At 54.8% G+C, this 23,206-nt stretch overlaps 6 protein-coding genes across 6 annotated transcripts; 5 read left to right on the top strand and 1 right to left on the bottom strand.

Moving 5' to 3' along the window:
- Positions 1 to 542: 542 nt before the first annotated feature.
- Positions 543 to 1,876, bottom strand: IE81DRAFT_338011 (aquaporin-like protein; the record flags this gene model as incomplete). Its single annotated transcript, XM_025515526.1, has 3 exons — positions 1,070 to 1,876; positions 679 to 968; positions 543 to 607 (listed from the first exon to the last, which is right to left on the bottom strand). The coding sequence occupies exons 1-3, from the start codon at positions 1,561 to 1,563 to the stop codon at positions 543 to 545; spliced, it is 849 nt and encodes a 282-aa protein (XP_025367903.1). The 5' UTR covers positions 1,564 to 1,876.
- A 1,932-nt stretch (positions 1,877 to 3,808) lies between these two features.
- On the top strand, positions 3,809 to 5,344 carry IE81DRAFT_348966 (PLC-like phosphodiesterase; the record flags this gene model as incomplete). Its single annotated transcript, XM_025516324.1, has 3 exons — positions 3,809 to 4,388; positions 4,493 to 4,745; positions 4,894 to 5,344. The coding sequence occupies 3 exons, from the start codon at positions 3,809 to 3,811 to the stop codon at positions 5,342 to 5,344; spliced, it is 1,284 nt and encodes a 427-aa protein (XP_025367902.1).
- A 155-nt stretch (positions 5,345 to 5,499) lies between these two features.
- Positions 5,500 to 9,544, top strand: IE81DRAFT_204347 (hypothetical protein). Its single transcript, XM_025510912.1, has 4 exons — positions 5,500 to 6,646; positions 6,726 to 7,883; positions 7,947 to 8,930; positions 9,006 to 9,544. The coding sequence occupies exons 1-4, from the start codon at positions 5,654 to 5,656 to the stop codon at positions 9,324 to 9,326; spliced, it is 3,456 nt and encodes a 1,151-aa protein (XP_025367901.1). The 5' UTR covers positions 5,500 to 5,653; the 3' UTR covers positions 9,327 to 9,544.
- Positions 9,545 to 11,048: 1,504 nt separating this feature from the next.
- On the top strand, positions 11,049 to 12,710 carry IE81DRAFT_204441 (hypothetical protein). Its single transcript, XM_025510913.1, has 2 exons — positions 11,049 to 11,665; positions 11,731 to 12,710. The coding sequence occupies exons 1-2, from the start codon at positions 11,138 to 11,140 to the stop codon at positions 12,496 to 12,498; spliced, it is 1,296 nt and encodes a 431-aa protein (XP_025367900.1). The 5' UTR covers positions 11,049 to 11,137; the 3' UTR covers positions 12,499 to 12,710.
- A 1,465-nt stretch (positions 12,711 to 14,175) lies between these two features.
- On the top strand, positions 14,176 to 14,797 carry IE81DRAFT_331417 (hypothetical protein; the record flags this gene model as incomplete). The annotated part of the gene is made up of 2 exons (XM_025515248.1): positions 14,176 to 14,293; positions 14,325 to 14,797. 2 exons carry the CDS (start codon positions 14,176 to 14,178, stop codon positions 14,795 to 14,797), a joined length of 591 nt encoding a protein of 196 aa, XP_025367899.1.
- A 2,309-nt stretch (positions 14,798 to 17,106) lies between these two features.
- Positions 17,107 to 17,570, top strand: IE81DRAFT_331416 (hypothetical protein; the record flags this gene model as incomplete). Its single annotated transcript, XM_025515247.1, has 2 exons — positions 17,107 to 17,236; positions 17,320 to 17,570. 2 exons carry the CDS (start codon positions 17,107 to 17,109, stop codon positions 17,568 to 17,570), a joined length of 381 nt encoding a protein of 126 aa, XP_025367898.1.
- Between the last annotated feature and the right edge of the window lie 5,636 nt (positions 17,571 to 23,206).

The raw sequence follows: 23,206 nt of genomic DNA, 5'->3' as shown, positions 1-23,206 counted from the left end.
CAAGTATCGTCGTGATAAGCGAGGCTGGCTGTGCACATCCAAAAAGGCATTGGAAGCGTGTCGACGCTCGTGTCAAGAGCCCAAGGCCTGACCCAGCTTGGGCACCAAAGCCAACCTAAGGGCAAGACGTGAAATTGGACCCAACCATCATGTCAATCAGCCTGTGCCTATGTATATTACGACGCTCTTTCCACACTCACCCTCCCTCGACGCTTCCAGGCGCTTGCAAACCGCCCGTATTCTGCGCGTCTGCTCTCATGCTGGGTACGCCGGTGACAGGGACTGAAGTGGTGAGGAGATCTTGCATGGCACTAGGGGCATTATTGGCAGAGCCCGGCGCTCCAATTGCTCCTCCGTCGACATCCACTCCCGTGTCTCTTAGAGCAGCGGAGCCGGGCGGAGCAGCTGTGACTTCCAGAGAAGACATGTCCAGGATCACCGCCTCGCCCGATTGAAGAGCTGCTGTGAGAGCATTCAGCTGCACGTCTGGATGTTGCGCCGTATTCGGATCGCTGATACCTTCCGCGCCGCTGCTGACCTTTTCAGTTGCGCTGTGCAACGGCAGCCCATCGCCTCCTTTCGTCGAAGCGCTCAAGCTCACGCTCGTCTTTCTACCTCCTCCTCTCTTGACCTTTTTCCTGATGACGTACAGCCTGCCTTTACTACTACCTCCCCTACTCGTGATCCTGCTCAAAGGGTTCTGCGTCGTCGATTCCGCATGATCCGCATCCTGGCCAAATACAATCGTGGTGTAGTCAAAGGCTTTGAGAGCAGTGTAGAAGCTGACTGCTATGAGTGCTCCGATCAGTGGCCCCACGTGGTAGATCCAGTGATAGGATGGGAAAGAGGCGGACACTACGCTCGGACCGAAAGCGCGAGCGGGGTTGATGCCACAACCTGTCCAGAGAACTCCGAAGAGATGGCAAGCGAAGATCGTGAGTCCGATACCGATGGGTGCCAAATAAGTGCTTGCAGAAGCCCGGGGGGAGGGAGGATGTCTCAGTATTGGGGGAAGGGGCTTCAAGAAGCGTTTCGGTTGTGCTGTGCCCCCCCGCACCCCTCGACTCACGAACGGTGCTTCTCGGCAGCTAGCATGAGCACTGAAAAGACGAGTATGGCAGTCAAGAACGCTTCGATCATGAGACCCTGACCGATATTGATGCCGGGCTCCAACGTAGTCCTTGTGCTATCCGCTCCACCGAAAGGCGTGAGGGCAGCGACGAGGGCAGCGCCGGCAATGCCGCCCAATAATTGAGCAAGGACGAGCAGTATGGCTCTGAAAGCGGGAACGGCGCCTACGAGCCACAAGGCGAAAGTGATGGCTGGATTGAAGAGACCTCCAGTGATGCGGTAAAACATCCAAGCGGTTATGAGCAGTGAAAGACCAAAGGAACACGCGATAAAGAGGATGGTCTGATTGCCTAGCGTCGTCTCCAACCCTTCGGTCTGCGCTGCACTGCGCGAATACGTCGCTGTTTTTGCTCCGCCTAGCGCCAAGAGCAGGAAGAGCGTGGTGCCTACAAACTCGCCCAGCGCTGCCACTAGATCTTGCGCAAAGGTCATCCTGCCTGCCTAGCAAGGGGATTGTGTTGACGCAAGCGCTGTAAAGCAAGGTGAGTGCCGCTAAGGGCGTGGGAATGTATGGAGAAGCTTGACGCGCCAGAGGTGGGCGAGCGGGCCATGCAGGAGAGGTGAATGTCGCACTTATATACTTTCACGCCTTCGCCGAGTGAGATGCGCCAGCCTTCTTTGGACTGACTGACTCGAGAGACCAGCACGCAGCCAACAATCGCATCAATGACGTATGCATAGCCACAGCTTCGACCTCCGCACCTCCATCCACGCTTCACGATTCGTGATGCGTGATGCGTGATGCGTGCGAGCCTGGGCAGGGCCTGTACCGGTACACGGCATCGATGCTCGATCGCCCCCACTTCACCTGCCTGCCTGTAGCGGACCTGCGCGGGCCCAATCTGGATCACAAGCCACATAGCACGACTGACTGAATGAGCAGACGGCTTGGAGTTGGGGCAAAATGAGCTAGAGGAGGGGGGGTCTTTTTGCTTTTGCTTTGGTAATTGGACGAGAATTGAAGCCCCGCAGTCGGGTCTGTACTCACGGCTGTCGGAGCTGGAAATGCATATCCAAGCAAGCAAGCAAGCAAGCAAGCGCAAGATGTCGCGCGACTCACGACTTGTCACGCGTTGGCTAGACCCTTAATTGCTCGCCCTGCATGCATGCACGCACGCACGCTATATATTCGCACCTTCTTTGATCAAGTTTCGGACCTGCATTCTTGATTCTTGATTCTTGATTCGGATAACATTCACGATGGAGCGAGTGACCACGCAACAGGACTCGAGGGTCATACAAGTGACTCATCGGGAACTCGTCTTGCAAGCTATAGCGCCGCGCCTCGCGTTCCTGATGTTGACTATACGTGCTGTCACGATGCTGGTTGCGTCCCGCACTCGGCCAAGCCCACACTGGCGTCCCTGTGATTGTGATATGATGTTGGACATTCCATTGTGCTTGAGGGAATGTGAATCTTGAATGTGTCAATTGCATTCAAATTCGCGATTCACGATTCACGATGAGGGCCGGCTCGAGTCTCAAACTTTATGACGTATGCGTGTGATTTCCCCGATAACACACGTGTGGCTTTGCTCCGAGCGAGCGACTTCAAGGTTGGTCTACATCTGCTGAACTCGTGACTCTCGACTCTGGTGACGCTTGGCTGCGCACAGCGATAGCGATGGCCATGGCGATGTCGATGTCGACGTCCAGCACATCCATGTCCAGGGCCGCTCGCCGAACAACAAAAAGTCCCAAAGCTTAGCTCGCGAAGAGCTGCGAAATCGGAGAAATGCACGAGTTTTGAGCAGTAGCAGCAGCGCATGACGTCAGCGTCAAAAAGACGATTCACGATTCACAATCTGAATACACACGATTCAGGATTTTGATTGGTGATTCAAGATTTGTTGTGAGAAGGAGCGCATGAGCCCACAGCTGCATGCTGCACGTGATCGAGTCAGGATTCAAATTCTCGATTTGATTAGTCTTGAGTGCAGGGATCGAATCGGAGAATCAAATTGAATCGTGACTCTTGAATGGTGTGTCGAGTTGCTGAAATCGGAACCTTCATTCACGATTCTTGATAGTGAATGCCGAATCGATTTTTCGTGGTGCAAGTCAAAAGATTTTGAGTCGAGGTTCAATTTGAATGAATGCAAGATCGTTGTTGGTCTTGAGCTGTGATACATCAGATTCAAGATTCGTGATCGCGATCTTGAATTCGCCGACTGGGCGAACGGTGCACGCGGTCGAATCCAGAGTAGCTCCTCCAATTTGTACCGTACTACTGTATACAATCAAGTCACCCGTCTATTCTGTATAGCTGGCATGCATGCATGCTCAACGGCTTGCACGCGCGCGCACGCACGCACGCACGCACGCACGTTCCGTGAGCTGACGGAGGCGGCGCGCGGAGAAAGCGCAGCGCAGCGCAGCTTATGTTCCTGCTTGCCTTGGCGAAAAGTGCGTGAGTGCGGTGGTTGCGGGACTCACCGCTGATGACTGTGACTTTGCTTGAACAGTCTGAGTGACAGACGGGGCTACACTTGACTTGCCCCTCACTCGCAATTGCATCCCTTCCCCCTCCCCTCATCCCTTGATGCCTCACTGCCTTCCTCCGATCCGTGCATCCTTCACCTGCTCCCATCTCACCCTCCAATACTCCACGCATTCGACAAAGACGGAGCAGACCCTTCACATTTTCAAGCAATTCCCTCTCCACGCGCAAGGAGCAATGCCTTGTCTGCGCTGGACCGAAGCCTTGCCGACGGAGCAGTCGCAGTCAAGTGCGAGTAGGAGCACGAGCACGAGCGCGAGCGCAGACGAGAAGAAGAAGAGCAGCGCGTGCTCAAGCGCACTCCCCATCCAAGCCTCCTCTTTCCTCTCTCGTTTGCCCAACCACATCTCCCTATCCGACTTGGCGCTTCCAGGCACGCACGAGACGCTGGCCCGATCCGGCTGGCCCGTCTCGCAATGTCAGACGCGCAGCGTGCTGCAACAATTGAACGGAGGCGTGCGCTTCTTCGACATTCGGATCGGCATCAAGCGCTTCCACTCCGCATCCGCATCCGCATCCGCACTCGACTCGGCGCATGCGCAGCAGTCGCAATGCGGCGCGACTGTGGGCGCACGTGCGGAGAAGAGCGAGAGCGAGAGCGAGAGCGGGAGGGCGGCTTTGAAGGTGAAGAGCCCGTTGGATGAGCAGAGAAAAGATTGGAGAATGTGGGCTTTTCATGGCATCACGGATCAAAAGATGGACTTTGGAAGGGTGCTGATGGATGTCAGCCAATGGTTGAGCGCAGTGGGCAAAGGAGGTGAGCAGCCGCGACTGCGACCCTACAATCACGTCAATTCTCCACGCACACTCATGCCCTCACCCTTGCCCATCCCCTCCCCGCGGGGCCATCTTGGACGGCAGAGACTGTAGTTCTCTCGCTAAAGCCTGAAGGGGGGATGAAGGTTACGCCGGACGAGTGGGTCGACTTTTTGTACGAGGCGTACATCGATCCGAACGAGGCGTGGTGGTACTTGAAGGATGAGATACCCCGATTGAAGGATGTCAGGGGTCGGATGGTGTTATTCTCCAGGTTCGGTAGGCAGGAGGGCAGGCAGGATAGACTGGGCAGATGGGGCATCAATGCGAGGAGATGGCCAGATGGGCTAGATGACGTGTGAGTGGGGGGGTGTGATGGTGATGGCGAGGGCGAGGGCGAGGGCAAGGGCGGTGGCCATCACTCATGTGGGCTATGGGCTTTGTGTGCGTGCGTGCACGAGCCTCGTCATTCATCGACGCGCCCACCTTTCCCACCCTGCACGCAGCTTCTCCTTCCACTTGACCAACCCAGCGCAATCGGTGCACATCCAAGATGCGTACAAAATGTCCGGCATCATGTCCAGCTCGACTGCGCTGCGCAAGGTGGAGCTGATCGGCACGCTGCTGGACAAGAAACGAGCAGATGCCCCTTCCCTCGCTCTCAACTTTTGCAACGGCAGCTCTTTCCCTTTGGCTCTTCCCCCCATCGTCGCGCGAGGCATATCCAATCCTCCCTGCTTGAGGGTGCAAGGCATGAACCAGAGGCTCCTCTTTCTGCTCCAGCAGCATCTCGACGCGCAATCCGGCCCGCCGCCGCCGCCACCAACGAGTGAGGGCAAGACTTTCGCGGCAGCAGCGAAAAGGGGATTGGCTTGTATCTTTGCCATCGACTTTTTCGAAGCGGACCTCATCGCTCAGGAAGTGGTGAGGCTCATCATTCTCGCTAATTTCGTCTGAGGATGGAGCACTGCAGCATGAGCGCCCGATCCGAAGGGTTGAGTGCGGGTCACGCGCCCATCTCTCTCTGCTGGTACGAGCATGCCGAAGCAGCACGCAAATTGCAGCCCGAGTCAGCGGAGCCACTTCAACATCGCACCTCCGACACAGCACCCATAGCTCTGACGGGGCTTTGGCGCGAGCGGTGCCCATCTCGAGTGGCACAGCCTGTCGCTCCGAGCGACCAATCTGATCGAGTCTTCGCTGCAACGTCCATCTAGCGCATTGCTACTGGTGGCGAACGGCAAAAGAACCAAGGGCAACAGACGAATGGGGAAACAGGAGCGACAAATGACGAACGGGCGGACGGGCGAACGGGGTCAACACGATCAATTATACTCTTTCCCTTACCCACATTCCGATGACTCATCCCGCGCTACCAGACGAGACAGAATGAGGATTTTGCCTCAGGGGAAAGAAAGGGGGAATAGGGTGGCGAAGCTGGGCGCACGCCACGCGGAGTTTCGATGTGCACGGTGGGCAGGCACAAAGACCGCTAGCCTGGGCTGGCTACGGATCGCGCTGAACCCTCGCCACTCGCTGCCCGCGTGGGTGGCCAAATGTGGCCGGCGTTGTATGCGGCACAAATGCCCGTGTGTTGGTCGCCTCTTCCATGCAAAAAGAATCCGCGTTCGCCACAATCAGGGGGGTCTTGTTGAAAAGCAGTCCGCGTCAATGCGAATGGACCACCCGCACCCTGTTCCCATCTTTGGTCTGTTCTTCCACACCCGGCTTTTTTTTCCCCTTGTGGGCATCGACTTTCTCGAGATTGAGCTTTTCCTCTTCTCTCTACCTCGCCGCATGAAGCGCGCTGCTGCCGTGTCAGCTGGCCTGAACACAGAGAGCGATTTTCGTCAATGCATTACGGCCTCATTCTCGCCTCCTGACACCTTTCGAGGCTGCGCAATCTCGTCCACCAAGAAGCGAATGAAGGCAATGCTTTTTCATGCACGACGTTCCACACCGCTCCTTCCGACTTTGCTTTTGCATTTCTTCATCCTACTCGTAACTCTCTCAGACGGTGTGCAGGGAAATAGCGTGTACAAACGAGAGGTGGCAAACTACGAAGCAACGCTCAATAGGCTGCTAGCGCATCCCAATGGTGTTACTTACCCACACCCATTACCTCTGGGCAAGGAGCCGGACACTCGGGAACCGTGGATAGGCAGATATCGACACTACTGGCAACAGGATGGGCCTCATTTGAGGGAGGCAGTTAGTCACTGCCGCGCAACAGCCTGCCCGAATGTTGCCAAAGTCAGAGTGAGTGGTCGCTCGAAAGAATGTCTCGCGAGGGCAGCTGCGCTGAGTCATGACGTGGACGTGCTTCTTCTTCCGACAGCCCCGTGGAACTTACGTTACATCACCACACTACCGCTGGAAAGACCAGCACGGCAAGGTGCAGCAAAGCGCTTTTGTTCGAGCTGTTCTGATGGACAGTGACACCAAAGTGATCATGCCTCCTCGAGAGCACGCTGATGTGAACTTTCCGCACAATTGGCGCGTTCAGCTCGCCCCTGGTCGGACGTATCGGACAATGGCGGGAAAGATCTACAAAGGCCCGCCCGAGGGTCATCCGCTGCGGACAAGTCCACCAAACCATGAGCGCGGGGAGCCCAGACGAATCGAGCACGAAGTTCTGCTTGCCAAATCGAAGCTTTTGCCTTCAATCAGAAGGGGACCCCGTCATAATGGCTGGAGCTCTTTGCAAAATCATGGGGTGGCTGATGGTGCTGAACTATCAAATGGGCTCGCAGGCGCTCGCAGCGCATCTGTCGCCTCCAAGCCTGGTGATGTCCGCCCCTCGACTTGGACTTCTGCGGAGGACCTGCTCCATGCTGACAGCAAGGCAGACACCGCTCCGAGCCGCAAAACGCATTACAAGACCGCAGTGTACCTGCCCACGGGCGAATGGCGAGAGCTTTCCAAAGAGCAGCTGTTGAACATGCGCCCTCGTACGTTGCCAGGTGAACCAAAGCATCAACTCTTTGTCCCAGTCTCACACGAAGAGGTCCTGCGGAATCTCCCAAGGTACGATGTGCAGCGTCAGCCACAGGTGCACCCTGATCATCTCAAGAACTCTACGCCGACTTCGCACGGGGCTGCTGTGCTGCAAACTTACGATATCGATAGACAGCAAGGAACTTTGATGCGGATGCCGGAGGATGGAGCCCGCAACTCAAGCATGGGCAAAGGTGGCGGCGCGTCCCTTTCTCGTCGGGGTCTTGCTGGCGCGAATTGCGTTCCGGCCAAGGTCGAACAACCCTTGGAAGTGCTAGACGCGACGGTCCACCGTGCCCCAAGGTCTCCTGCATTGTCGCATGACGCGGCCGAGGAACGTGCTTCTACCTCTGCATCTTCCAGAGCCCGGCGCCCCAACGAGATTACACCGTTTGTCAAGCATGACACCAAGAGGCCGTTGCTCTACAAGCACGCGCTGGATCAAGCTGTGGATTACGCTTGCAAAAGTGGCAAGTGTCCTGGCGCGCACCACTTTGGGGTGAGTACTCGATCGCCACAGGCTGCCTCGAGTCGCTGCTGATGCGAACACCTGTGCAAGCAGTCATTGGACGCTTTCGCCACCTCGAAACAGTATCATTGGAATGACGAAACGGGGGGCACGAAGAAGAGCGGCTTCTTTCGTGTAAAAGCCATAGGTACCAAAGGGCGACGGCTGATGCCGAGCGAGAAGGATGCAGATCCAGTCCACAAACACAATTTCCGCCTACAGCTTGCACCTGGTCAGAAGTTTCAATACGGCAACGAGAAATTCGAGGGTGCGCCAGAGGATCATGAGATGCGACATCGACTGCCTTCCAACGACTGGTCAGAGTTGCACCTGGTGGGCAGAAGACCTGACCGAAGCATGCCGAAACAACCCCGACGGGTAGAGACTGAGTCCGCTCAGGCTTTCTCTGAACAAGAGCTCTTGCGCAAAATTTCGAAGCATATGCACGCTTGGAACAGGGAGGCTCGCGATCGGGATGCTATCGAGCTGACTCCTGGGATAGAAGGAACGGTGAAAGGTCCAGCGCGATTCTACGAGTATCAGAACCACAAGCTTCGAAGGGGCAAGCCGATGCCGACGATTTCACTGACGCCACATGTCACCGATCTGAGTGCGGAAGATCTCGCAGCGGCGATGCGGGCAAGGGCCGCAAAGAAAGCTCGTAAAGACGCTGCGCAGAGAGCTGAGCAGCAAGGCACCTCGATCACGACTCACGAGAGTCTCGATACCGCTGAAAAGCCGCTCAACCAGAGATTGCTGCGCGCAGCCAATGCTCCGGCATATCATCCACTACGGGCATTGTATGGCAGCGACCTCGAACATGCTGGACAAGGATTCAGACGCTTGTCGTTGTCAGCTCCGCAGGAACCACACAGTCCCAAATTCAACCCGGTGCCCTACTCGCCCATCGCCAACGCCCCGCCCAACGCCAAGACAAACAAGCGCACGGAATTTGCTTCTCCTGCGACTCTCGCGAAAAGAGTATTTCATGGAGGCATCTGCACGAGCAGCGAATGCTTGCTGGAGCGCACCCTAAAGGTGAGACGGTTGGTCGTGATGTCTAGCGCTGTGTTCTGACACGCTTCACGGTCTCGTATTTGTTTTCCGATCCAGCCAGCTCGAAAGCTCGTCTTTGCCAAGGAAGGACCCATCGCGCCTTCGTATAATCTGATGAGGAAGACCGTTCTGCCTCCGCGTACCACTTGGAAGCACAGGCTTCAGCGCCGTGGAACCCCGATGACGACCATCGAGTGGAGCAAGTCGACGAAATATGAGCCTTTGACTCAGAGTACCATTCAGAAGAGTGTCAACTACTGCCAAAAACACGTGTGTCGGGACCTGAAGCGATTCAAGGTGCGCTTGCGACGGCTGCTGTGCGTGAGCGCGGCTAGACGCTCAACAGTCGACGGATCTGCCTTTTTGCACCTAGCCTGAAGGACCGATTCAGAAAGTCGCGGAACCTTACGCTGTGCATGGTGGCAACACGGTCATTGACACTGGCGTGGTACACGGATACGGTTTCGATGAGCACAATCGGCCGCTGCCTACGGGACGTCTGCGTCGAGACGGAACCACCGATTATCGCATGGCCATCCTGATGTCTCCCAATACGCTACATCAGGACGACTTTGGAAATACACTGATGGGCTTAGCTGCTGGAGCCGATGCCCGACAAAAGAGAAGCCGGCACGCTCTTACCCTAACCCACGGCTTTGACTCTAAAATTCGAGGACCTGCGGACTATGCAGACCACCAATCGCCCATCGTGTATCACTCTCGCAAGCGCACCTTTTTCGACCTGACTCCACACAACGGTCAAAGTATCGAGGGCGTATCAGGTCCTGCCCCTCACTCATTGAAGACGGGCCAATGGGTTGCCCGATATGGCGATACTCCTCATGCCGAAGACGCAAAGGGTACGCTCAGAAAATTCGACCGCAAAGCGCGTCAACAGAAATTGTTCCAAGCTCGACCCGAACAGCATCTTACAGGCGAAGGACTCGGTTTGTCGCATCCCGGTCTTGCAGGTTCTGCGGCTGATGGGGTTAAACAGCCGCACCATCGTGCGCTACCCCCACCAGACCCCAAGTATGTCCAGCTCAAGAGCCCAGAGACCGGTGCGCAGGATGCTGGACGAGAGACTTCAGCGACACATCATATCGGAACTCCTCCGCCTCTCAAGAAACTTAGCCCGAGCGCAAAGCCGTGGTCGCCCGCGTCATCTGGCTCGCTGCATGTTGATCAGGTGGCCACCAACTTCCGCTCGCTTAGACTGGATGAGCATGGTAAGCCCGGACGAGGCATACACCCAGGAAGTGGTGTTTTGGGGCCCCATCCAGAGCTGCCAGAGGATCCCTTTGGCATGCACTCGTCTGTCGCATCTTCAAGCTCCAGCCGCGAGAGCGATGCCCACCGAAAGACCTCTCTTCAAGCTTCGTCACACTCGTTCGGCACAGTGCCTCGAAAGTCTTGGCTTGCAGCGAGGGGAGTGCACTTGACGTTCGCAGACGGTGTGTTGCCGCATTGGTCTCAGCCTCTGGAACGTCAGAATGCCTACAAAGCTATACAGAGAAGCGCGGAGGCATACCAAAGGGAGCAAAATCCAGACATTGCGAGCATACATGTAAGTGTCTAAAATGCTGGTTGGATGGATCGAACAGGATCGGGTATTCACTTGCGATGTAGCTCGCTCATCGTTTTCATCACGCAACTTGAAAGGTGACGAAACCTCTTCGTCTACTCAGGAGACCGTTCTACAATCATGAGGTAGCCTTCAAGGGCCGTCCGCAGATGTTCTCGGACGGGCAAGGCAGCGATGGACAATCTGAACGTCATCGGTCCCTCAACATCCCTCTAGCTGCCGGCCAAAGCTGGACACACTCGCGAACAAATACCGTATATCATGGTCAGACTCATCTGGACCCGCCGCGCGATATGTACAGCAGCACAGAAGGGTCCATGGCTTCGCGCAGCGCAGAACAAAGCGGGCAACAGATCCCCCAGCATCGAAGAGCAGAGTCGGTCGGGTCAAACAGCACGGATGACGGCGGCGAGCATCACCGAGCATGGGAAAAGCGTGCCATTGAGGAAAAATTGCCCTTTATCTTGCTTACCACGGAAAGCAAGCGTACCAATCTGGGAAAGAATCATGCCCAGAGACCACTCATCCAAGAAACTTTGGGTCAAATGGCTCATGAGCACCGGTTGAACGGCGGTCCTTTACGCAATATGCGACAATTTGAAGTATGTCGGTGATCCCTCCCTTATTACGGATTGATATGAGCCTGACGGCTCTCAAAGCCTTCCCTCAGGTCACGCAAAGGCTCGCGCCCACACAATTCGACCACGGTCAGCGCGTGGCTTTCTTTGGTATACCGAAAGATGGGGTCGGAAGAGAATTGAAGCTGCCAGAAGACCTCCCGCAAGCGTATGAAATTGTGCCGCATGGTGTAAAGCCGGACAAAAAGCTGCACCGTATAGGTATGCCAGTCGAGCTTCGCAAAGGCTTGATGCTTGTGGATCACCGTTCTGGCCAATTGTGGGAAGGTGGTCGGGCGCCGCGAGCACTGGCGCCTGCCAGCGTCTCCACTACGTCACGATCAGAGCCGCACGCATCGTATTACAAGAGTCCAAACGGCAAACCAGATGTCAGCCTTGAATTGCCTAAAACTTCCGAGTACGCTGCTCAAATCATAGAGAAGCAAAGGTCCTTGCTTCAGGGAGCTGCGAATCACGCGCGGGATCTGCAGTGTCCCGACATGGCTGTTGCGAAAGTAAGTCATCGGCTGGCGCGGCGCTGTCGGAACGACTGGCCTCACTCAAATCCTCAATTTGCCAGCTGAGGGGTGGCTTCTACACGTGTGGTCCGGTCAGTCAGAAGCGACTAGAGACTGCCGCTGATGCCGTAAGCGAACGCGGCACGAATCTTGGACGCGTGAAGCTCACCCTCGCGCCCGGCGACAAGTATCGGGAACCTCATACTGGCCACGTTTTCTACGGGCCATCGAAGGACGTCGGCAGTCTCAAGGCGAGCTCTTCGCCAGGATCTCATCCGCGCAAGCTCGATGTCAAGCACTTCGCCACAAATCACCATGAGGCCAGGAGCTCACCTCGAGATCATTCTACCACGGCTTCAGCGCTTCGGATGCAGCCAACTATGGGCTCAAGGATGAATTTGGTGGGCTCTGCAAGTGCTGGAAGGCACTCTGGCACGAAAGAAATGCGTTCTCGCGACCAGGCCAGAGTGACGAGTCGAATGCTTGCGTTCAGGCCAAGAGAGGCCTACAGGAATCATCGCTCGAGCCTCGCTGCGAGGCCGACAGCTAGTGCGCAAAGAGTTGAAACTTCGCGCTCGGCACACGCTGATGACGGAGACAATCGAGCACAGGCACCAAGCAACGCAAATGTCAGCGGAGGCAGTGGGCGATACAAGCCTGGCTTTCCTGGAGAGACCACTCAAAATTCTGCAACGGACCTCGACCATTCATCGGCCTCTGACCTGCCTCGAGACCGAAAGCGGATGAGACAGTGGTCGCCTGATAGTGAGGACGAGGACAGACGCAGGCCGACACATGCGACTGCACGCATTCAAAGTGGATTGCAGTAGCCCATGGGTCTATTGCTCGGTCTGCGCTGCAATGAAGGCCCCAGCAGATTGCGTTGCCCTCCGCACGCCGTGAGGCTGCCCGAGCACTCGCGGAATTTCTCCAGCTGGGACTCAAATGTACTAAGCTGCCCACCAGTGTGCATGGAGGCGCTCGTCTTGTGTACTGCGAATCAACGCGACGAATGAAGCAGGTCGGACACGACGCAGCGCCATTTGATTCCTCGCGCGGCACCAGTATCTTTCTGTCAGCGTTACTAGAAGGGTTCGGTTGCTGATAAGCCTTTCCTGGGCTGCCCACTGTGAAAGCATCAACACCTTTCGAGCCACGGGGTCAGCACTTTCCTGATAGCCGCCACAGGATACACACTGTTTTGCGGGCAAAAATCAGCGCACCGAGAAGATTGGTCTCTCCCAAGCGTGGTCATGACACCCGTAGTTCAAGCGTGGACACTAAGGAACGTCGAGGAAAAGCACTTCATCGAGCACAAACATCACCGCACTTCGGAGCAGTCGCTGGCAACGTACTGGGCGACGCCCATCGATGAGAGCAGACAACTGTGGCAGCTTGAGGCTAGCACCCACTCCGAAAGTCTGTCAAGTCTGAACTGAAGGCGTAGGGGTTGGTTGCCCATCTTCGACGTACATGACTAACAGCTGCGCAGAGCCACCAGAACGGAGCGTGTTTTTGTGAAGAGGCGTCATCACACCGGTAAGACCAACAGTAGTGGTGCTGGTGTGCATTGCTCGTGTTTCCGTACCTCTCCCTCCAAGATCTTGGACTTGCGATCAAGTGTTGTCATTGGAAAGTCACTCCTGCTACTGGACGGATGAGGCTTCAGCATCTCGTGCATTGCTGGCAGGTCGCGACCTGGCATCACTTTGCTCTTCAGGTCATACCCACCATGTGCTTTGCGCAGCGCAAGTCATGCTCCCGGTACCTCGGGCCTTCTGGATACCCCCGTCTCCTCTGTGGTGGTTCTGATCACAAGCTGATCTCCCTCTGGTATCAACATTCCGCTGAGCCCTTCAGATTCAGGGTGCCGCACGAATCGAATCAGCCTGATCCACAAAAGGTAGCGGCGATGTTTGGACACATATGGCTTACACTAACGGATCGCGGTGACCTTGACTATGCCTGCCACCCACGCGTTGATTACCAATTGGTACTCGCAGCACGGGACCTTTCGTCAATTGGATCCCGACGTGCAGCCAGTCGCCAGTACGGGCATCCAAAGGACTCACTCAAGATTCATCTATATATACTTGATCATTCATCTCGTGACCCGAAGCTTTCATTTGACCTTTGGAGACAATCCGAACGGACAGGAAAGCAGCCAAAATTGAGTTGCGAATGGGGTCCACTCTGGTCAAGGGGAGCTTGTCATGACGAGCTTTCGCTGTCAACGCAAATGTTCGATGTTGGTGCCTGCACTCGTGATTGACCTTGGAGTTATGACAGTCTACAAGATCACCATCAAGGCAAACCCAAGTCTCGTGGGGTGTATGCCGTTGTACAAGATGACGCAGGTATAAAAGGAGGTTGCACTTGTGAGCGACTCGAGAGGGGCTCCACTCCTGATATAACCTTTCATCCTCTTGCCCTCTTTTCTTTCAATGAGCCGGATGATCTTCGGCGCCATGGGGCGGGGCCGAAGTACCTTATCATCTCCACTCTTGATGTTTCGCACGCGCCCGACAACAGCAATTTGGCTCGCCATGCTGATTGCGCAGCTGCTATTTATGGCACGCAGCGCCTTTTCGATCCCGCTGCAAGATGAGTATGAGCGTGACAATGGTGTGCTGCCTCTTCGTGAGTCCTGTGATAGCGAAGAGATCCTTGACTATTGTCATCACGTCCGGCGGTCCACTGCTGAACCGGCGCAAAACCCTGCTTGCAGCTCGCGGCGAAAGGCAGGTGTTGCTCCCTGCGAATGCTCGCGGATTGAGTCGGCCAGCGACAGCAATAGCAGCAGAGGCGTGGCAAGGCTCGATCGTGACGGGCCTCGCGACCAAGGTTGGACCGGCAGATCATCACAACTTAGCGCAGCCTCAGCCTCAAGAACTGTTTCATTCGCCCAACATGCTTCATCGAGTCACAACTCCCCAGCTTGAACAGCAGCTCGGCGGGCTCGGTGATTTAGGGTCCTCAGTCGACGATGACGCAGAGGATTCCCACCGTCGCAAAGCTGGCAAGATGAGGAGCACACCCAGAATGTCGCGCCGGTGGGGTATAACAGGCATGATCACCCTCCACCCCGTCAAAGAGAGTTGGAGGACAAAGAAGAAAGTCCATGGATGATACAGCAGCACAAATGCAAAAACAAGCCCACAAGCGTTGGCAAGCATCAGGCGGCCGAAGCCGGACGATGAGCCACGGCACCACAATTTCTTGGTCGTCCCAATGTTAGGCTCACAAGCGCGTTTCTACTCTTTGAGACTATGGTTGGCTTCTCTCGACTACCCAATTTGAGAAGAAATGCATGTTTTCTGCACTTTCCCCTGTCTCCTTTTTTCGTCACGCCTCCAACCAAGTACTATTAGAGCCCATCACTCGTGGCAGTCCAAGGATTCCTCACGCCACAGCCAAAGAGGCTGGGTCCTACCCGCGGGCGAACAATCGTGATGGACTGGCAATCACGATTTCATTGTGTCATGTCAACATCACCGATGTTGATGTGTTTGCAACAACACCACTTTGACTCAGACTCTAAATCTCGCTCTGTCCTTCGAGTGTCTGCGTAAGACGGGCCTCTAAGGCGGGTGATGTCGACACCTTGCGCAGGCCCACGAGGTCTGCTGAGCCTTCGACTGTTCAGGCGCCTCTCAAGTCTGAGCCGACTGGGTCGCTCCGAAGACTGCGTAAATTCGCCTTCGAGAGTTTTGCTTGCGCAACCCCGCGCAGACTATCATTCCGGTCGAAAGCGCTCACAGACGCTGGCAGGGGGCAGCTATCATACCTGTCCATGACATCGTCATCACTGTCAGGCCCATTTCATCTATCGCTGGTGCTGATGTTGTGAGGAGGTTTCGATTTCTTACTGAGTAGAGAGCGGAGCTGATAATTGAGCAGAGATATGAAGAGGCCAGTGCTCTATTCGTTTAGACCGAATAAGTGCTTGGAAGCTCGAGAGGCTCGAGCTTGCAGTGCTCGCAGCTTCATGAATGCCGACTGCGAAGCGAAATATCATCGTTACTCTCCTGCAGGCGATGCGGTGTGTGCGTGGATCTAATAAATGAAGATGCTGTCGGCAGAAAAGTATGAATATCCACACAAGCTTGAAGAGCTCTGCAACCAGTACGGCCCACAAGACATCTTGTGACTAATTTTAGACTCACAATCTCCGAGTTTTGCGTCGAACGGCGTCGTCCTCCGACTTCTGACCGAATCTTTACCTTTACAACCGTGGCGTGTCTGCAGTCTTTTTCTCGTCATGCGCACACCGAATCAGCGGACCCATCCGAAATCGAAGAGCCCAAAATGGTCTCCCGTTCTTCTTTTCTGCAGTTGGCTTTTATTGACTAGGCTCCTTCTTTTGGGGACTCCGGTGGCCACAGCTGGAAGTGGCTGCAACCAGGGCCGGAGCGCTTCTTATACTTGTGAGTCTTTCGCGGATGTTGTAATCTCTTGGAGTCGCTTTGACTTAATGTAAGCACTCTTTCCGTGACTGTGATCGGTCTTTTATTCGCTTGGAACAGCTAGAGTAAAGTGCCGAAAGCAGACATCGACCTCCGCGTCGAGGACCCCAATTATGGGTCGAGAATTGCCGGACTTAGAAAGCCACTCAATGAATTTGCTTGATTCATTTGATGGTCAGGAACACGCATCGAAGAATCTACAGGACCTCAAGAAAAGATGGGATCTGCCTGGAGGAACATCAACCGGCGACCCAGATGACCAAGCTGACGATGATACAGACTAGAGTGATTGCACTGCACATTCGGCCTAGACAAGTTTGCCGCATTGTACTCCGCCCAACGAAGTTCACTCGACCAGCTTTTGGAGGATATCCATGGGATGCACTTGCTGTTGCTGTTGCGAGTTGACAAGGATCCCACTAAAGATCGAAGTTCCCAAACATCAAAGCGAGAGCGCATCTGCTCTCTGATGGTCATGACGACGCAATGTACATCGGGGCAACACAAAGTCTGCGTGCCTGTGCTGATCGCTAGTTGACTCCAAAGTGATGGCTCGGGCACTTCTGCTCAGACGCTACGTCTGTGCCAACGCTGCTGCGTTGCAGGGACCATTCAGCCTCGCCAGGCCCGACAAACACCAAATGGAAACGCCACGATAAGGTGGCTGGCAAATTGTCAACAGCACAAAAAGTGTGACTTTGCCAGAATTGAGCGGCCATAACTCCCATCGATGTGAAGCACCTCGGCTCTTTATCGTTCGTCGAGTGACAATGACCAAAGTGCATGGCGACTGCAGGAGAAGGGCACCCGATTATAAGTACGCGAGCGATGTTTGCCCTCCCATCATCTTATTCATGCTTCATGCTCCGACCTCCAATACCCAGCTTTCCCCATCATCCCAAAGGCGTAAGGAACCAGACAAGAAGAAACTCATCTCCAATCAGCCCCGACGCACGACATCTCCAAGCCCAAATGGTCTCCCATCTCTTTTGGTTGTTGGCAGCGATGTCTACTTTCACCATCCTGTCCTCTGCTACTTTGGCGGCGCCCATGCTCCCGGCGGAAGAGCAACATGAATTGAGCCGCACCACAGAGTTTGCCAGTGAGTGACCAACTCGCAGACAGCTGCCTTTAGAGCGCCTTCTTTGTTGGACCTCACTCTCACACTACAAATCTTCAAACTAGTTGACAACGACAAGGGTAAAGCAGCCGTCGCTTTTTCAAACCTCGGAAAGCGGCTGTATCGACGTGGGGCCAAGGTTGGCCTGAATACGGACTCAGCCTTGCGTCTGCAACAGCGACATTCTGATATGATCTCACCAAGTAACATTCACAAGAGGTGGGAGCTTCCAGGAGAAGAACTCTCGTGGCATGGAAACGACGTCGGAATCAAGCTTGAGAGACGCGAGTCAGAGCACGTCAAGAGTGTGGACTGAGGTCCGACAGCGTTGCATGGCGCCAAAAGAGGTTTAGGCTGCAGCAGTGAAAGGCAGACGTACCGACCTTTCCACCTAGCTTATGGCACGATCGACACAAGGCATCTGGCCCAGAACTCTAATCACCTTTCTCTGCCGGCCCTCTACACGTGCTACACTGAGCTACCCTTTGCTGGTGAACGTGCTATCTGCAATCCTTCTCCTGTGTAATCTGACCCGTACTTTTACATACGGTCTCTCAGTAAGAAGTGCAATGATGACTTTTAGGAGACAGAGTAGCTGTGTTTGGTAAACAACACGCTCAAAACGCACGGTGACTGGCATTCGCAGGCGCGAGTGCACCTTGTGCTACCACAACCAGCTAGAGGGGCTTCAGCATGAGCTCGTGGTAGCCTGAACACGAGAGAGATGTGTTGTGAGAGGAGATTGAATTCGTGACGAGTGGGAGCTCCATTGAAGGAACTGGAAGAGACTTATATACGTGCACAGAACGGAGGCCCATGCCCTGTCCCGACCGTTCAGGTACCTCATGCAGCAAAGGGGACGGTGCGCTTAATAAGATGCGGTTGATGATATACCGCATCCATCATTATGTTGAAAGACCAACAAAAGTGATCCGACTTCGAAGGCTTTCGAGCTCGATGATGTGGGGCATCCACGTGCGGAGTTCGGGCTGAAGCGTTCCCAAAGTAACAGGCTCAGGCGTCGAAAACACGCCACAAATGTGACTCCGACGCGAGGGACGGTGCGATAAACAGTCTCGTGTTTGTAGCGCTCCGAGGAAGAGCTAGAAGCACTCGTGTTTGTGAGCGTTTCTCGTCAAGGTACGCTGTTTGGTGTATGTGCGAAGTGGGAGCACAGCATAGATGAGCACACGGTGTGGAAAACAAGGCTGACTCATCGGAGCCATCTCCTCTACTGACAATGACACCTCAGTCCATCTGAGCTGACCGTGTTTTCGTGTGATGACCGTTCAGCACGGCAGTCTCCTGGGTTTAAAGCGCGCTTTCCCGTTCGGAGGTATGCCATGTGTTTTCATTCGGCTGAAGACCGTCTTCGCTCCACCGCTCTCTTCGGCACTTCGATATGATAGTACGTCACTGTAGGCCTTTCCAATCACCAGATCAGCGCATACTAGTGCTGGTCCGTTGCGTTGTTGTCGGCGTGCTTTGGCAGGCGGCAATGCGAAGCACAATTGAAGCAAGCTGTATAAGTTGGACGTCTGATCGAGTGCTTCTCTTGCTGCGATATGTTCCCACAGCTCCGGATCCAAACAACTCACCAAGCCAAGCACTGTCTCACGGACCTTCCACACTTCACATCGCTCTGCATTCAAGACACTTCTGTCTCGACACGTCGCAGCAACATGTTCGGGCTTTTCAAGACTGCTTCATTCTATGCGGTTTCAAGTACCGTCGCGCGCAGTCTGTTGTCTTTCTTTGTAGTCATGCTGATGCTATCGGTGGGCCTGTCGAGTGCTGCACCTGTGCAATCTCGCGAGTCGGACGGACAGCTTGCTGGCCAGTCGCAGCGCCGTAAGCCACGTGAGTCTGGAGTGCGGTAGGCGACTCTTGAGACGAGACACGTCAGCAACATCAGTTCCGACGAGATTGCTGACACGACTTTCCACGCACAACTCTGCTTCTCTTCTGTCGGCTCCGATGTGCGATGGGCCTCGAAAAGTGTCGGTCAACCTCGATACTGATCTTTCGGACGGCACGTTCGGACTGGAGGTCGATCTGGGTGGCGCCGATTGCTAGAAGCCTGCACTCAAGCGAGACACATCATGGGTAGTACCAGTGCTTCGACTCTTGTTTCCATTGTAATCAAGAAGGAACGCAAGCATTTGACAATAGCTTTTGCTTTGGCTACTGCCGAAATGTCCGCACAGACAATCACAACATCAAGACGGACCCAGACTCTTGACTTCTCTTCTTTTCGTCACTCCTTGCCTTCACTGTCAACGACCTATCAGGCGATCAGAGGTGATGATGGTGGATTCCTCTCAGTAGGTCACATCTGTCGATCGTCTAGCTAAGCACATGTGTGTATGCATCCGAATGCGTGCGCACACCACGTGACACGGCCTTCCTGCTCTCACTCTAAATGACATTTTTGCCACATCTCACATCGGCTGTTGATGCTCACGGAAATTCTTGCAAAAGGAGTCTTCATTCAATGCATCCCATACCGCATGAGGCGTGTCTCGCCAGCGCTTCGCGTGGGGACCGAAATATGGCCTGCTCTCTCCCAGGAGACAAAAGAAAATGTGAAGTTTGCCCGACTACCCGGGCGCCCCGTTTCAGACTCTCCGAGACTGCTTTGTCTGTGCCATCTGTCGAATGAGTAGTGAGATATTAGCAAGAAATTGTATCTGAAGCCCAGCGACGCTGGCTTGATTTGTTCAAGCGCCTTGCAGATGCTATGTCGAGAAGGGTGAGTCGTGCGTGTCAGTCGACGAGGCTTGAGCGCAAAGGTCGAGCGAGATCGAGATCCCAAAGACTCGGGTACGGGTCTGACCCACAACTCGGAGTTTTAGAGGCGTTTTGATAGGTCAGCGCTCAGAGAGGCAGACTGAATCACTCAGGGTACATTTTATGATGACCATAAGATGGACATTGAGTCGAGCGATGAATGGCGAGCAGTCCCACGGGTGGATGCGCATTCCAGGCACGCGTTAGCGTCACAAGTCATACACCTGAAGCTGCCCAAGGACATAATCGAACTCGGACTCAGGACTTCTGCACGGTGCGGTCACAACACACAACGATGTTCATTCCCCAACACTCACTCAGCATCAACAGCTCGCCCGTGCCTGCCCGTTCCGAGACCGTGTGTCTTCACAGATGCACCAGGCCTCCTCTCAGCGTCTGCGTTGCAAAGCCTTCGCTAAGCTACTCACGCAGACGGCTTTCCGGGTCCCGAGTGCACTTCGTGCAGAGCCATCGAGCCCTTTTCGTGCTCCAAGCGAGAAGGCTCATCTGCGCACTTGCTGCGCTGGAAGTGAGTGCAGGGTATGTACCTTGCTTGATGCTCCAACGGACGGACGAGACGCTGCTGGACGAGTGACCCGATATTTGAGCAGCTGACCTCAGCAAGTGGTCCTTGCCGAGCCGAATTCTTTTGAATCAATCCGAATCAACGCTCGGTGAAGTAGAAAGTAATGTGCGCAAAACTTTACCTGGATCGGACATATTGAGAGTGCCCGAAAGCGTCGAGAGCAAAAAGCGCTGAAGAATACCTTTATTTTTGTTCAGCCCTTCCCTCACTCTAAAATTCCCAAACTTCCACAGCTGGCCATCTCGTCTCAGTCTCCACACACAAGCTGAGCACTCCGTACCACCAAGCACCCAGAACATTGCGCGAACGAAGCTGCATGCATCACCATGATCACTTTTGTGAAGTCCGCTGCTAAATGGACGAGACGCGCACCCCTCTCCAAAGTTTTTCTTGGCCTAATGCTGGTCCTCTGCATCAGCGTAGTGCGAGGAGCTCCGAATCATCCTAGCCGAGGTGACGATTGTGAGCAGCTGCAGCATGGTGGCACAGGTTAGTACTAGACTACCAGATGTTACCACGTCTCCATCGCAAGGCGGCAGGGTGCAGGGCGTGCTGATCGAGAAGCAGAGCAGCGCTGACTTTTCTACCCTTCGGACGCTATCTTGCTCGCCTGACTCTGCAACGTGGACGCCAATACTTCCCGAGCAAGCCGAGAGCTTGGAGGGGAATAACGAAGGCGCTTGCCTGCTTCGTCGTGGACACCACGACGATTGCACAGATCTCCGTGTTCGTTGAATACATCTAAGGAGACCAACTAGATGGTCAAGTGAATGCGCATCGTGCAACACTGTCGGACTGCAGAAAGAGGGAAGTCAGGCTTTAAAGCTGACCTCGATTCCATCTCACTCGAAGATGTTTGACGTGCTTGCACTGCGAGCATCAGAGCAACAAGTCCTCGCAGATTCTACACGGGCATGTCCGAACATGTTCGGCTAGTAGCTTTTTGTTGCAAAGATCTATCTTTGTCCAACTTGTCGCCATTCCTCGACCGCTCAAGCCACCGACCCCTCTCTCTACACACATGATTCCCTCTCAAATATGTTTTGGCCTTCTTGCGCGACGCGTCGACCGCTCAAGCCACCGGCCCCTCTCTCTACACACATGATTCCCTCTCAAATATGTTTTGGCCTTCTTGCGCGACGCGTGTCCCCTTTACTATAGCGCCTTCACGAGGCCAAGACATCTTTCGCTCTCGGTCGAAATCGTGAATGTTATACTTGCTCAATTTGCGAGACGCGTGCGATCCTCTGACAGCGGATCAGGGTAAACGTGTAGACGGCGCGTGAAGACTCGCTGTGCCAGTAGCAAGGTGCCCGTGTGATTTGTATGCTGGATGGGCAGCGCCGTGACCTCCCTTGGCCAGCTCAGAGCCCTGCAGAGTACCAATGACTCAAGGTGGACGTCAGTGTAGCCTTGTTCTCGTTTGCGTTGTCGTCGCTGCGTGTGGGCATGCACTTGACTCACAACGCTGCAAGGAAGAGCCGGGCTGTACATGCACTTGCAATACGCAAGGCCGTGCGAGCCGTTTCCAGGAAGTGTAGAGGAGTGGTACACCGACTACAACGATTACGAAGGGCAGAAGAAGGCAGCGCCTTTGACCCTCGGTCAAATCGATGCTGTGCCTCAATTGCCAACCTGGGGGCGAATAGTCTAACGACGCTGGTATCAAGGGTTGCTCAAATTGAAGCAAAGTAGATGCCCATATATCGCCCAATGCTCTGTGAGCGAATCCGCAGTGAGCGCAGCAGCGCTCCTGCTATAGTGTGTTGATATGTGAGACTGCCACTTGTCAGCGAGCGAAAAAAAAGTATAATAGACACTCAAAAAACCCCCTCGCCGCCCGAGCACGATCCCATCTCCTCATCCTAGTGCACATTCGCAAAGGCAGCAAGCTCTTCACGCAGACCTATCTAGCAAGACCCCGAAAGCGGATCCCATTCGATCCCTGTCTCGAACAAGCAACATGGCCGTCTTCTTTTCTGCCCGCACCCTCTCTGCTGGCGTTCTGCTGCTTCTCTACATCGCTTCGGCCGCGGCAGCGCCCACCAGCAAGGAGATGCGTGTGCATCAAGAGGCTAGGGAGCTTCGTGAGTTTGCTCGCTCTTCGTACGTGGCTCAAAGCGCTCAGCAACAGACAGCTCAGTCTCTCTGTCCCCACCCATCTTCTTTCCGGCACAGCTTACGTGCCATACGGTACCAAACCCAAGAAGGATTCGCAGCACTGCTTGACCTTTACCGCAGACGAGGCAGCAGCTTGTCATGCAAACGGCAGTGGCTAAGCAGCTCACGGCCAGGAAAGGCATAAGCTGAGGAAGGTGTAGCAACGACGACGGCTCTGGATGCAGGCAGAAGACCATCGAAGCGGTCGTATCTTGGAAACTGCCCTCACCTTGACGATGCCGCTGAGAGTCGGCCCAGTCCCCTGCCGCTGCTTGTACCATTTGCACTCCCTATGCACGCCACCACAATCCTTTTCGATGCTCTTCATTTGCTGCCAAGGCGCTTGCCCCACGCCTGGGCTCCTTTCAGCCTCCATCTCACTCCGCCTCACTCCGCCTCACTCCGCCTCACTCCTT

Source organism: Ceraceosorus guamensis (assembly GCF_003144195.1).
Source record: "Ceraceosorus guamensis strain MCA 4658 unplaced genomic scaffold IE81scaffold_58, whole genome shotgun sequence".
Taxonomy (NCBI): Eukaryota; Fungi; Basidiomycota; class Exobasidiomycetes; order Ceraceosorales; family Ceraceosoraceae; genus Ceraceosorus; species Ceraceosorus guamensis.
This window is presented reverse-complemented; position numbering and strand designations above follow the sequence as displayed.

What these genes read in the sequence shown, in the direction of transcription:
- IE81DRAFT_204347 (XM_025510912.1), top strand. Translation starts at nt 5,654, where the DNA reads ATGGGGAAACAGGAGCGACAAATGACGAACGGGCGGACGGGCGAACGG. An exon ending in CGAATGTTGCCAAAGTCAGA is followed by an intron (nt 6,647 to 6,725) that starts GTGAGTGGTCGC and finishes TTCTTCCGACAG; the next exon opens with CCCCGTGGAACTTACGTTAC. An exon ending in CTGGCGCGCACCACTTTGGG is followed by an intron (nt 7,884 to 7,946) that starts GTGAGTACTCGA and finishes CTGTGCAAGCAG; the next exon opens with TCATTGGACGCTTTCGCCAC.
- IE81DRAFT_204441 (XM_025510913.1), top strand. Translation starts at nt 11,138, where the DNA reads ATGTCGGTGATCCCTCCCTTATTACGGATTGATATGAGCCTGACGGCT. An exon ending in CCGACATGGCTGTTGCGAAA is followed by an intron (nt 11,666 to 11,730) that starts GTAAGTCATCGG and finishes TCAATTTGCCAG; the next exon opens with CTGAGGGGTGGCTTCTACAC.